The sequence below is a fragment of the Heloderma suspectum genome, chromosome 5 (assembly GCF_057233095.1).
Source record: "Heloderma suspectum isolate Gila_16-S chromosome 5, 16-S_ref, whole genome shotgun sequence".
NCBI lineage: Eukaryota > Metazoa > Chordata > Lepidosauria > Squamata > Helodermatidae > Heloderma > Heloderma suspectum.
The window spans coordinates 120,951,648-120,964,971 of NC_139462.1; the positions used below are offsets into that span (position 1 = coordinate 120,951,648).

Sequence of the window (13,324 nt, forward strand, 5' to 3'; positions counted from 1 at the left end):
ACATCCATGATATACAATTTATATCCAGTGTTTAGACCTTACTATTTTCAATGCTAGGGTTCAGCTTTAGAATATAAGAACTAAAAGGATAAAAAGGGCCCCGAAGGAGTGCATTATCTCACCACCGGGTAAGTCCAGAGTCCCCACATACCAGGGACTGGGGGAAGGGCTTTGAGGTCAACAGTTGGCATTTCCAGGAATGCTTTGAGCTCCAGCACTTGTTTTGCTGGAATTAAGCCCTGTGCCATGAGGCAAAAGCTAAACGCCGGACAAGCCCTTTATAATGGTGTGATTGTTGCAATTACAAGCAATAAAGAGGATAAAATCAGATAAAATTAAGTTCAGGGATTTCAACAGGCTAATAGTAACAAGACACATTTTAAAAAGAGGCTCTAAGATTAGCAGTGCCTGTTAATGGTCAACTTGCCGTGTTAGCTAAAATGTCCAGATTAGTTGTGAGCCAACAGGAAAAGAAAGTGGTGGGGTAGGGGAGCTCAAACAGGAAGGGATGCATCAGAAGTCATATGAGACAAGAGCAGTAAAATGTGCTTTATGTTGCTGGAGTGAAAATTGGGAACCCGCAAGACTGAGAAAGGTAGGTGCACTTTCACACTTCTGTTTCTGCAGTTTGCTTTAGCTATGTAGCTTATTGCCATTACACTTACTGGACAACCAAGAAGCCTTTTCGCAGCATGACTGAATGGATTAAAAGAGAGAAAATAAGGGAATTATTCTGTAGAAATATAGTTGTGGTGTTGGAGGAAAGATTGCAAATGTATGTAAAACTGAAATTTTGCATTATAAAACAGAAACTTGCATACGATTCCCCCTCACCATCCCTGTTCATGGAATATTAAATCTAAGGAACTTCTGGTAAGTCCTAAATCCTCTTGTCATTCTCTCTGTCAAAATAAGAGCTGGTTTAGTGTGGTGGTTATCAGAATGGGTTGAATTACATATTCAACTGGAAATACGAGCTTCCCAGTGTCACTCACCAGCACCTACTAAAGTACAATTTCACTTCCCAAACAAGAAAAAAGAGAGGTTGCAGAAGAACTGCCCTGTTCCAAGGACACTTTTTTCTGAAGTGGCTGCTGGTTACACACCTTTCTGAGTAACATGTGGCTTTACCCTTATAGCACGATCCTAGGCACGTGTATTGAGAAGTTCCACTGTACCCAGTGAAACTCACTTCCTAGTAAGTGTGTTAAGGGTGCAATCCTATAAACACTTACTTGAGAGTGAGTTCAATTGAACTCAGTGGGGTTTGCCTCTGAATAGACAGAAACAGGGATAAGCTGTTTCCTATTAAGCTGATAATTTTGTTTAGTTGCAATCTTATGAGGGTTTTGAATATTAAAAGTAATAAACAACGTTTTTGTAGCACTTTCAAGTATTCAGAGCACTTCATATGCATTATCTATCTTATACCAACCCTTTAAGATAATACATTATTATTATCATTATTGCCCATGTTGCAGATGGTGTGGGGAGAGCAGGAGGGATTGAGGCTGAGAGGGTGACTTGCCTAAGGCCATGTAGTAAGCTCATGGCAGGCATGAGTTTTAAAGGAGGGACTTCCTGATTTGCAGCTCAGTCTCTTTGAGATTTTCTACTTGTGGCTGTTACTCCACTGTATCTACTTTCAGTTTCATTACAGAACTGAGATCTGATCACTACACAAAGAGCATTTCCTTTCCTGCTTTTCTGCTACATAACTTCTAGGTGGCACTGTGGTATAGCAGAATAGCACAATTACGCAAGTGGGGGGAAAATCACTTTCTTTAAATAATACCACATTTTCCCTGCTCTAAACAATCCCACCAAAGTGCTGTTTAAAAACAGAAGTGAAAGCGGAGGGTCATGATATCGTCTAAAGAACTGTTAAACAACCGTGAGATGGAATGATGAGCGCACAATAAATGCCTAGTGTAGAAAAGCTGTTAGCCATTATGCTACACCAGTAGAGTTGCCATATATGGTTTGTGTGATAATGTACTTGTTATTATACAGGTTGCACCTGTAAAAGATGGCAACAGGAGAAGAACCTTTCAGCACATCTGTTTCTGAATGTGATGCTATTACAGGGCTGGGAAATTGCCGCTACCTGGAACCAAGACAGAGAACTGGTTGGGAAGAAAACACAGAGCTACTAGGAGAAAGTGCCTCCTCTTGTGCATGTTTGACAGCAAACTCAAATGTATCCACAACATCTGATGTGAGTGGGGGAATTGTATTGCAACAGCAGCAGAAGGGTAAGGACTATAGACTTCTTCCAGTCATTCCCCCCGCCCCACCCATTTCCCCTCTGATTTTCTGATTGTTTTCCTCCTCTGTGACACATGTTCATAATTATTTTTTGGGTTACTTCCCCACTGCATCCCCACACAGACACACACACGTGCGTGTACACACACACACAATATTTGCAATTGAAATGATACAGATTATGGTGAGTAGAATGACATTCTAGGAATGAAAACATAACCACAGAGACAAACAGGTGCTAAGAATGTATTCATTTTATTTTGCTCTTAAGAAAAATGTATAAGGAAAGAAGTATCTCATAAAGAGTTATATTGAATAGTGCATTACTACGGGGGATTTCAGGGCTTGTGTTCATCTGGCTATGTTTTGGGGGAATCACACCTTGTTGAAGGACATCTCTTTGCTTGACAGCCCAATATTTTTGGTCATAATATTACTCGGCTCCCTCCAATGTTTTTACCAAAGAAATGTGTCCACCACATGCGATGGGTATGCCCAATTTCTCATTGACATTTAGTATTCTAATTTGTATTAAAAAAAAATTCATCAAATGTAGTGTCTAGTAAATATTTCATTTGTATTTCTTGTCTTTTTCTAATAAGAAGTTAAATGTTACAAAAATTCACATATATACCTTTTCACATAGGAATAGATGTTTGCTTGGGCTTCTGTCGGAGGCCTTTGCAAGCCAGTGCCTGTCAGGGTAGATAGGATAGATGGACAACTGATCTGACTTGGTATAAGGCAGCTTTATATGTTCATATTCATAATCCATAAAACTAATATTTTCAGATATATCCCTGAAGATAATCATGGTAAAGCGTAAGACTGGGCTTCCCGACTCTCAGCTGCAAGGTTATCTGAGAAGACGACTCCGACTTCTGGAGAATGACAACACCAAGGCCAGGGCAGTTTTTAGTGTAAGTCATTTACGCACAATTGTTAAATGATTGTCTCTGAGGGACCAAAATTAAGCTTCCATCTGGTCTTGTATTAGGAAGCCAGTAGCCTATTTACTAATTCTCCTTCACACAGTTCCCTCTCATGTGATTCAGGCTCCCCACTGAAGATGTTCAGCCTGAATGTGTGGAAGCCTGCAGGGGCTTCCCTGCTGTCTGGAATGTGGTGGTGGTGGTGAAGCATGGCCAACTAGCATGTTCCCACTCTTCCCCCTCATATGATTCACATTGTGTGAGGGGGAATGAGTGAATAGGGGTACAATCTTATTAGCTACAGGAAGCACAGGCACATATTATTTGTCCTTTTTTTAAGTAATGTGCATACCATACTATTCATCCCCTAGAGAAATGTTTGTCTCCCTACCTCTGCTACCTGCCAAGTGCAAAGCAGCTAAAAGTGGCAAATTACTCCTATAGCTGAAGTAGCAGTTAGCCATAATCCTATATTCATATTGATGAAAAACCTGTCAACTTGGTAACACTTAAATTACTGAAATAATAAAGCTGAGATAGCAGCATCCATTATGTTCCCAAAAAAATACCTGTGTTAATCTTTTAAAACTCTAAACAGCTTGGGACCTAGAGAGAATCATCACTGGGACCCCTTTCAGTTCTGAGACTAGTATTGTTTCTCACACAACTGTTGCTCTCTAGTCACATGTTAATGAATACAGTGCAATATCTGCCGTGTTTCTAATGTGAAGTGCCACATACCATTGCATGGTGTCGTAATTGTGCGGGGAGGAGGACGAGTTTGAAAGGTCACATGTGTTTTATCATTTGTGTTTATAGTATCAGCACATGCCAACAGTCACAATATAGTGCTCCAATTGTTGGAGAAGTTATGCTGTTTCACGTTCTTTCTTTAAAAAAAAGTCTGGTATCAAGTTGTGGCTCTCCTTTCTGGATATTAGGGAAGCTCCAGTATAGGTCTGTTTCAGCAGTTCTCAGGAGCTGCTTTACCACCTTGTTACCATGCGTCCCCATCCATACATGTGATGTTCATGTATACACGAGGAACATGTGTCAATAGGGTATTTGGCCCAGAGTCATGGTTCACAGTGGCAGGAACTGAAACGCTCAAGTAGGGAAAAGCAACGGACCTAAAATTCTAATATGGGGAATTAGCAACAAGATAAAGAGTCAGAGACTAAAATAATGAAGCATATAGTTTTGTACAAAATAGAGGGAGTATACAAGTAGGATCAGCAACTATTTAGTTAGCACTATGGGGAGTTTGGGGGTGGAAAGAAGGAGTAAGATAGAAGGAGTGGCATGTGAAGGGTTTCAATGGGAGGAAGAGGAGATCCTGCTCCCAATAAGAAGATAGGACACAGGGGGCTGGATAGAAATGTGAGGAGTCCAGTTGGAATGGTGATAGGGACCTGAATGCAGATAACTTGACCCATGATGACATGAGACCCTTCTTGGAGTTAATAGGGAGAAGGAAAGAAAGATTGAAGAGGGAAAGGATTGAAACGCACATATTATCTATTCCAAGGTGAAAATAGAGGAGGACTTTTCTTTCGCTGACTGCTCTAATCCGGGAGTTCATTTTGTGAACCAGAGCACCAGAGTTATAGGAGTGCTTCTTAAAGATTATGGATCACTAAGTCCTGCTTGTGGGTTCTTGGTTGACAGCTGGTTGGCCACTGTGTGAACAGAATACTGGACTAGATGGACAGATGGACCATTAATAAAAAGAAAAGAAAAAAAAATTCAACACTTAAGAACATAAGAAGAGCCATGCCGGATCAGACCAAGGGTCCATCTAGTCCAGCATTCTGTTCACACAGTAGCCAACCAGCTGCCCATGGAAAACCCACAAGCAGGACACGAGTGCAACAGCACCCTCCCACCCATGTTCCCCAGCAACTGGCATACATAGGCACACTGCCTCTGATACTGGAGGTAGCACATAGCCATCAGGACTAGTAGTCATTGATAGCTTTATCCTCCATAAATTTGTCTGATCCCCTTTTAAAGCCATCCAAACTGGTGGCCATCACTACATCTTCTGGAAGTGAATACCATAGTTTAACTATGTGCTGTTCTGTTTCAAATATACACATTAATATAAGCAATCCATATATCTAAATAAGCATCTAGATGAAATTGATGGCTGTAGGATACACGTTCAAATGCAGCAAGACCAGTAAGAACAGTCTGACCATTGAATGATAGGTGGTGGGTCTTTATCTTTCAAAACTGCTGGTCTCCTGATCTTGTCTGATCTTGGAAGCTAAGCAGGGTCAGCCCTGGTTATTACTTGGATGGGAGACTGCTTGGGAATAAGGCTTCCTGCACTGAGCAGGGCCTGGACTCAATGGTCTTGTAGGTGCCTTCTAACCCTATGATTCTATGATTCCTTTATGATTCCTCTTTGCAACTGTAAGTCCTCTCGGAGACCACTTTTGCAGCCCATCTGTTAATCCCCACATCATAGGAATATAATTTAAAACCACATGAACATCCGCGATCATTACAGATTTTTCAAGAACAAAATTGATATAAGCAATGACTTCCAATGAGAAAGAAGCCACTGCAGGGCATGCTCACCTCATATGCCTCAACAAGGCATTGTACACATTACATCACCAGCATCTAGCAGAGCTAGCCAGCATCTTCTTAACAAGCTGCTGTGCTGTCCAGTATAGATAAAACATCATTTTTTGTTGAATCAACCTCAGTTTGAAATCTATGGAAATAATACATATGGAAGCTACAGCAACTTTCCATTGACTGGGCTGTATATAGTATTCTAATTCCATACTCCATTCCTCTTTAACATTCTGAACAACTATTTTATTACATTCCAAAATACGTTTATAAACAGCTATTGTAAGCTTAGCTTTCTGGAAAGAACCAATAAATCCTTCCAACAATATAGGAGGTGCTGAAGCACCCACTGCTGATGGCCCATATATAGCACCAAATATATAGCTGTAGTTGAACCCAGCACTAGATGATAAATGGTATTTTAGTCACAGTACTGAAAATGGTAAAAACTCTTCATTCAATCCTATTATCTAAAGTATAAATTCAACTATCAACCCAATTCTTCCATAAAAAAGACCACCTCTCCATTTTCAAATCAGGATTTCAAAGTTAATTTAGCATGAGAATATGAATCAAACTGCAGGTGGAACAAATCCTTTCTTTTTAATATACCTGGATCCTAACACCATCCAGCCAGAAAGAGGTGTCAAACTGAATCCAGAGTAGCCTATGGAAGAGTATTAATGGGAAAATACACCTTCCAATCATTTGTACATACAATAATAGATAAGTCTTACGATATAGATTAAATTATCTCTCCCTAAGCAGCAACTGCATCCTCTTAAGAGAAAAATGTGGAGGAGAAATCTCCCCCACCCCCCACAAAGAAACTTCTGAAATGCTGCATAAAGTTTTTGAAAATGCATTTGTGGAATATATAAAGGAGTATTCCCCAATTCATAAATTACCCATGGCAAGACATTAATCTTAAGTATGTTAATCTTACCCCAAGTACTTAAATTAAGTGATGCCCAGCTTTCCAAATCAAGAGAAATATCTGTCAGCAATTCACTTAAATTCAGTTTAATTTCTTGAGAAATATCTCTAGGCACCAGTATACCAAGATATTTCTTGAGAAATATCTCTAGGCACCAGTATACCAGTTATTGTTTCTGGACACCAATGGAGTTGCCATTTAGTAACTATATTGGGTGACTTAGTATTCCCTACAGCATTAATTCAGATTTTGACCAATTGATAGCATAGGCCAAAAATATACCAAGGTATCAATTTGTATTAATTTCCATATAGAAGACTAAGCTACAACAGATCATCTGCATATAAAGCAGTTTTATATTCTACCTGCTCATTTTTCTACTCTAAATTTTTCCACTCTGCCTGATTGCACATGCCTTGAGTTCCAGAAACAAATCAAATACCAAGGGAGAAAGAGGACAGCCCTGCCTTGTGCTCCTTTCTAAACAAAAAAAAAGCTTGAAAAAATTCATTCGTCCTCACTCGTAACAAAGGAGAGAGATATAAAATGCTAATCCATCTTAAAATTTCCTGCAGAAAGGCTCTCCCCACCCAAAATAACAAACATAAACTGCCAATATAATTTGTCAAATGCTTTCTCAGCATCAAGTGAAATAATTGCAGCCAAATCCATTCTTTTAGTATTCAAAGCAATCAGATTTACTACAAGCCTTAAATGATCTGCTCTCTGTCTTTGGTGAATAAATCCTAGTTGATCAGAATGTACTAACGCTGAACTCCAGTTGGGCCTATCTGTGCCAGCTGGGCCTATCTATATCAGGAGGCAGGCTTGGGAGGGAGCCAGCTCCCCGAGTTTGAGGAGCCCCAGTGACAGCATCTCAGCCCCAGTGACAAAGCATCAGCAAACAAGTGAGTTAAGCACCTGTGCAGGTTTAGCAGCAGGGTAAGGAGGCCTGCTCTCCCCTCCCTATGCATAGTAAGTAACTGTAAATAAATAACTATAAATATATTCCCCACCTTCTCCTAGTAACAACTTAGTTTTCCAGGTAAACAACCCCAAAATAGTAATAAAATAACATAACATAAATTATAATAAAAAAACCAGTTATAACGGTAGAAAGCCATCAGGAGGGTGGGGGCTATCCAGTGTATTGCACCGAGTGCCACGTGTATGACTGTCTGCCTGCTGGACAGAAGTCGTGGGTGTGTGCTCGGTGTAATGAGCTCCTGGCTCTCAAGGAACAAGTTCATTCCCTTGAGGCCAAGGTTGCTGACCTGGAGAAGCTAAGAGAGGCAGAGAGGTTGGTGGACAAGACCTTCAGGGACCTATTAGCAGTGTCCTACTCCTAAGGTGACCGCTCCTCTGCTGTCAAGGAGAATGAAGGTCTCGGGGAAAGAGGTCATCAGAGGGAAATGATTCCTTAGAAGGGACCCGTGCTTCAGAAGATGAGCAAATATCCTCTCGCACTGAGGATGTGCCTCCAGGGGAGAGGGGCTTGTGGTAGTAGGAGATTTGATCATTCAACACATTGACAGCTGGGTTTGTGATGGGCATGTAGACCGCATGGGGAATTGCCTGCCTGGTGCGATTGTTCCAGATATCATGCACCGTCTAGGCAGCCTAGTAGATAGTGCTGGAGTGGAGTCAGTGGTCGTGGTTCATGTGGTACCAACGATGTGGGGAAATGTAGTTGTGAGGTCCTAGAAGCCACACTTAGGTTGTTAGGTAGGAGGTTGAAATCCAGGACCATCAAGGTAGCTTACTCTGAAATGCTACCCAGGGACAGCTGTAGGATAAATAACACCCTCGGCAAGGAGGGCCTTTGGTACCCCCCCATCAGTTTTGCAGGGCCACCCAGAGAATTTATGGGGCCTGGTGCAAGTGTGATGTCCGTTGAGAATGACATTGCTCAAAACATTTATCTCTCAGCCACTGTTCGCACCAGCCAAAGTTCGAAAAGCCAAATTCTGCGCAGTTGCCAGTGCACTATGCAGCACAGCAGAACTATCAGAGGTTTCACTTATAAAAGTTTTTGTTTTCTAGCAGTTCCTATATTTTAGTAAGCATTCTGTGTTTTAGAATATCCATTATTTTTATTTGTAATAATAATAATAAAGAAAAGTTATAAATAAAAAGGTATACAGCTGACTGGTTACAGATCACAGATTTTTAAAATATATATATATATATATATATATATATATATATATAACGCGCACTTATAGTGTTTACAGTATTTGACATCCTACATGTTCAGTACCGTTGCCTCAAAGTAAAACTGTGTTCCACTGATTTTTACCTAGCACAAATGACATCAAAGAGGAAATTTTAAAAGAAACTTCCCTCAAAGCCAATTGAAGGAAGATCATTTTTTGTAGTCCCAAACAACCTGTAGAACCTTGAATTTAAGGTTACAGACACTTGCTTAGTGCCACCCTAGCTCACTACAGAGAGTACATTAAAAAAACAGCCACTGAGCTCAGTTTGGCACCCCTTTAGCCCAGTTCACCCACCCCTAAGGCGAGCTCTGATGCTACCTGTTCCATGTGCAGAGCCAGCTAGAAAGGCAAAGCTGGGGAGTATCAATGTCTCGATGAGACAATGGTGCAGGGAGGAGAGGTTCAGATTTGTTAGGCACTGGGGAACATTTTGGGACAAGCTGGGTCTGCACAAGAGGAAAGGGCTCCACTTGAACCAAAATAGAACCGGACTGCTGGCGCTAAACATAAAAAAGATGGCAGAGCAGCTTTTAAACTAAACCCTGGGGAAAGCCGACAGGAGCTGGGAAGCATCTAGTTTGGGTTAAATCACCCCACAGGGATGAAGATGAAAATATTTTTGATTGCCCAAATGTAGAAGGGGAGGAAATGGGCCATGAGTACGTGGTAGAATATGATAGGCAATCAAAGAGGCCAGATTGCCATTAAAAAAGATGTGCACGCCAGAGACATGTGGGGAGCGACACCATGTATAAGTGTTTCTGTGCAAATGCTAGAAGCCTCCGAGCCAAAAGGGGAGAGCTGGACTGCTTGGTTTTAAAGGAGAACTTGGATATAGTGGGCATTACAGAAACCTGGTGGAACGGAGAGAACCAGTGGCATACGGTCATCTCTGGATATTAACTCTACAGGAATGACAGGGAAGGGCATGTAGGAGATGTTGCTGTGTAGGTCAAAGAGGGCATAGTGTCCAGTAGACTAGAACACCTAAAAGGGGTAGACTCTTCCACAGAAGAGCTGTGGGTGACAATACTGGGCTCCAAAACTAATTTAGTGCTACGAATGTGCTATTGTCCCTCAGACCAGAATGCTCAGGGTGACCTTGAGATGGAAAATGAAATCAGGGAGGCCTCCAAACATGGAAGTGTTGTAACAGTGGGTGACTTCAATTACCCCTACATTGACTGGATAAATGCATGTTCCAGTCATGAGAAAGAGGTTAAATTTCTCGATGCCCTAAATGACTGTGCCCTAGAACTGACCAGAGCAGAGGCAACCCTGGATTTAATCCTAAGTGGTGTTTGCCCACGACCTAGTAAAAGATGTAAATCTTGATGAACCAATTGGAAACAGTGACCACAGTGCTATCAGATTCAATATATATTTGAGAGGAAAATTGCCCAGGAAGTCCAACACAGTTACATTTGACTTCAAAAGAGGAAACTTCTCTAAAATGAGGGAACTGGGGAAAAGTAAGTTCAAAAGGAGAGTCAAGAGGGTTAAATCCCTTCAAATGCTTGGCAGTTACTCAAAACCACAATAATAGAAGCTCAGCTAAAACGTATACCACAGATTAGGAAAAGTAGCCCCTAGTTCAAGAGGTCACCGGCATGGTTAATGAGCAGTGTCAAATTAGAGAAAACAATTAGAGAAAACAGGGCTTTCTGCAGAAAAGGGAACTCTTGCCCAAGTGAGGAAAACAAAAGGGAGCACAAAGGCGATACAAGCAGACAATAAGAGATGCAAAAAAATTTTTGAAGAGCATATCGCTAACAATATCAAGGCCATCAATAAAGAATTCTTTAAATATATCAGAAGGAGGAAACCAGCTAAGGAGGCAGTTGGAATTTGGATGACAATGGAGCTAAAAGAGTACTAAAGGAGGACAAAGAGATTGCAGAGAAGCTGAATGAATTCTTCTCATCGGTCTTCACTGAATATAGGAGAGATACCTGTGCCTGAACTGATGTTTTCAGGAAGGGAGTCTGAGGAACTGAGGCAAATATTGGTGACAAAAGATGAAGTTTCAATCACCAGGCCCAGATGGTATCCATACTGGAGCTTTGGCTATTGGGCAATAGAGAAATGAAAAATAAATAAATAGAAGATGATAGATAGATAGATAGATAGATAGATAGATAGATAGATAGATAGATAGATAGATATTCTCAAAGAACTCAAATATGAAATTGCTGATCTTCTAACCAAAATATGCAACGTGTCCCTAAGATCAGCCTCTGTACCAGAGGGCTGGAAGATGGCCAATGTAACACCAATTTTTTAAAAGGGATCCGGGGGGATCCGGAAAATTAAAGGCCAGTTAGCTTAATGTCTGTTCTGGGTAAATTGGTTGAAAGCATTATTAGAGATAAAATTAGTAAGCATATAGAAGGACAAGGCCTGCTGAAAAAGAATTAACACAGCTTCTGCAAAGGTAAGCCCTGTCTCACTAACCTTTTAGAGTTCTTTGAGAGTGTCAATAGACCTATAGACAGGGGTGATTGGATAGACATTGTCTACTTGGCCTTCCAAAAGGCTTTTGACAAAGTCCCTCAGCAAAGACTCCTGAGCAAACTTAGCAGTCATGGAATAAGAGGACAGGTCCTCGTGTGGATCAGTGACTGGTTGAAGAACAGAAAGCAGATCATAGAAATAAATGGTAAGTTCTCCCAATGGAGGGAAGTAAATAGTGGGGTCCCACAGGAATCTGTACTGGGGCCAATGCTTTTCACCTTGTTCATAAATTATCCAGAATTCAGAGTGAGCAGTGAAGTGGCCATGTTTGCAGATGACACCAAATTATTTAGAGTGTTTAAAACAAAAAAGGATTGTCAAGAACTCTAAAAGGATCTCTTCAGCCTGGGAGATTGGGCATCCAAATGGCAAATACGGTTCAGTGTAAGCAAGCGTAAAGCGATGCACGTTGGGGCAAAAAATCCCAACTTTAAGAATAACCTGATGGGAACTGAGCTAGCGGTGACCAACCAAGAAAGAGATCTTGAGGTTGTGGTGGACAGCTCAATGAAAATATCAAACCAGTGTGCTGCTGCTGTAAAAAAGGCAAACTCCATGTTAGGCATAATTAGAAAAGGAATTGAGAATATAACTGCTAATATCATACTGCCTTTACACAAATCTATGGTGTGACCACACTTAGAATACTGTGTAGAGTTCTGGTCACCACACCTAAAAAAGGATATTGTAGAGCTGGAAAAAGTGCAGAAAAGGGCAACTAAAATGATCAAGGGGCTGGAGCATCTCCCCTATGAGGGAAGGTTACAACAGCTGGGATTGTTTAGCTTGGAAAAAAGGAGAGCAGGGGGAGACATAATAGAGGTTAAACAATTATGCATGGTGTGGAGAATGTGGACAGGGAGACATTTTTCTCCCTCATAATACTAGAGCCCGGGGTCATCCCATGAAGCTGATTAGTGGGAGATTCAGGACAGATAAAGGGAAGTACTTCTTCAAACAGTGCATGGTTAAACTATGGAATTTGCTACCACAACATGTAGTGATGGCTACCAATTTGGATGGCCTTAAAAGGGGGTTAGATAAATTCCTGGAGGAGAAGGCTATCAATGGCTACTAGTCCTGATGGCTATGTGCTACCTCCAGTATCAGAGGCAGTATGCCTATGTACACCAGTTGCTGGGGAAGCTGGGTGGGAAGGTGCTGTTGCACTTTTGTCCTGCTTGTGGGTTCCCAGTCAACAGCTGGTTGGTAACTGTGTGAATAGAATGCTGGACTAGATGGACCCTTGGTTTGATCCAGCATGGCTCTTCTTACGTTCTTAAGCATTAGCAAGAATTGTCATTAATATATTAGCATTCACATTGATTAAAGAAACTGGCCTGTAATTTACACAGTTGGTATACTCTTTGCCTGCTTTAGGAATAAGCGATATATAAGCATCACATAAAGATACTGGTAAATTCCTGATTCAAAGGCTTTATGATAAAGACAAGAAAGGTTGGGAGTCAAAAAATCTAAGTGTGCCTCATACAGTTCTATAAGAGGTTTCCCATTCCTCATATTCTCAATAATACATGTAACCTCTTCCACCCACAAAAGCTCTTCCAGTAGTTCCTTTAACTGATGCTGATTAGTGTTAATGTGTTTACTGGTGGTGGCAGTGCCTTGGCATTGAACTTTCCCTCTTTAGGTTTCTGGATGGCTAATAAGGCATGTGGCTTGGATGACAAGGCCTCTGAATATTCTAGAGGTCCCGTGCCCTTTGCATAGTAGTGAAAACGCCACCTATGGTGTATGCCCAAACAGGGTTGACAATGTGCATCCACTTTATTGTCCTGTATGTCCAAACTTTTACTTGACATACCTTACTGAGGCATTGCATGAGTTTCTAGAATCAAGATGTTAGG

At 41.1% G+C, this 13,324-nt stretch overlaps 1 protein-coding gene across 1 annotated transcript in view; it reads left to right on the plus strand.

The window, feature by feature from the left end:
- Nucleotides 1–510: 510 nt before the first annotated feature.
- SH3TC1 (SH3 domain and tetratricopeptide repeats 1) overlaps nt 511–13,324 on the plus strand; it is a 55,082-nt gene continuing 42,268 nt past the window's right edge. Inside the window, exons 1-3 of the mRNA XM_084860358.1 lie at nt 511–595; nt 2,014–2,255; nt 3,061–3,188. Coding sequence (XP_084716484.1) covers nt 2,030–2,255; nt 3,061–3,188 — 354 coding nt within the window. The 5' untranslated portion in view covers nt 511–595; nt 2,014–2,029. The remainder of the gene's footprint in view (nt 596–2,013; nt 2,256–3,060; nt 3,189–13,324) is intronic.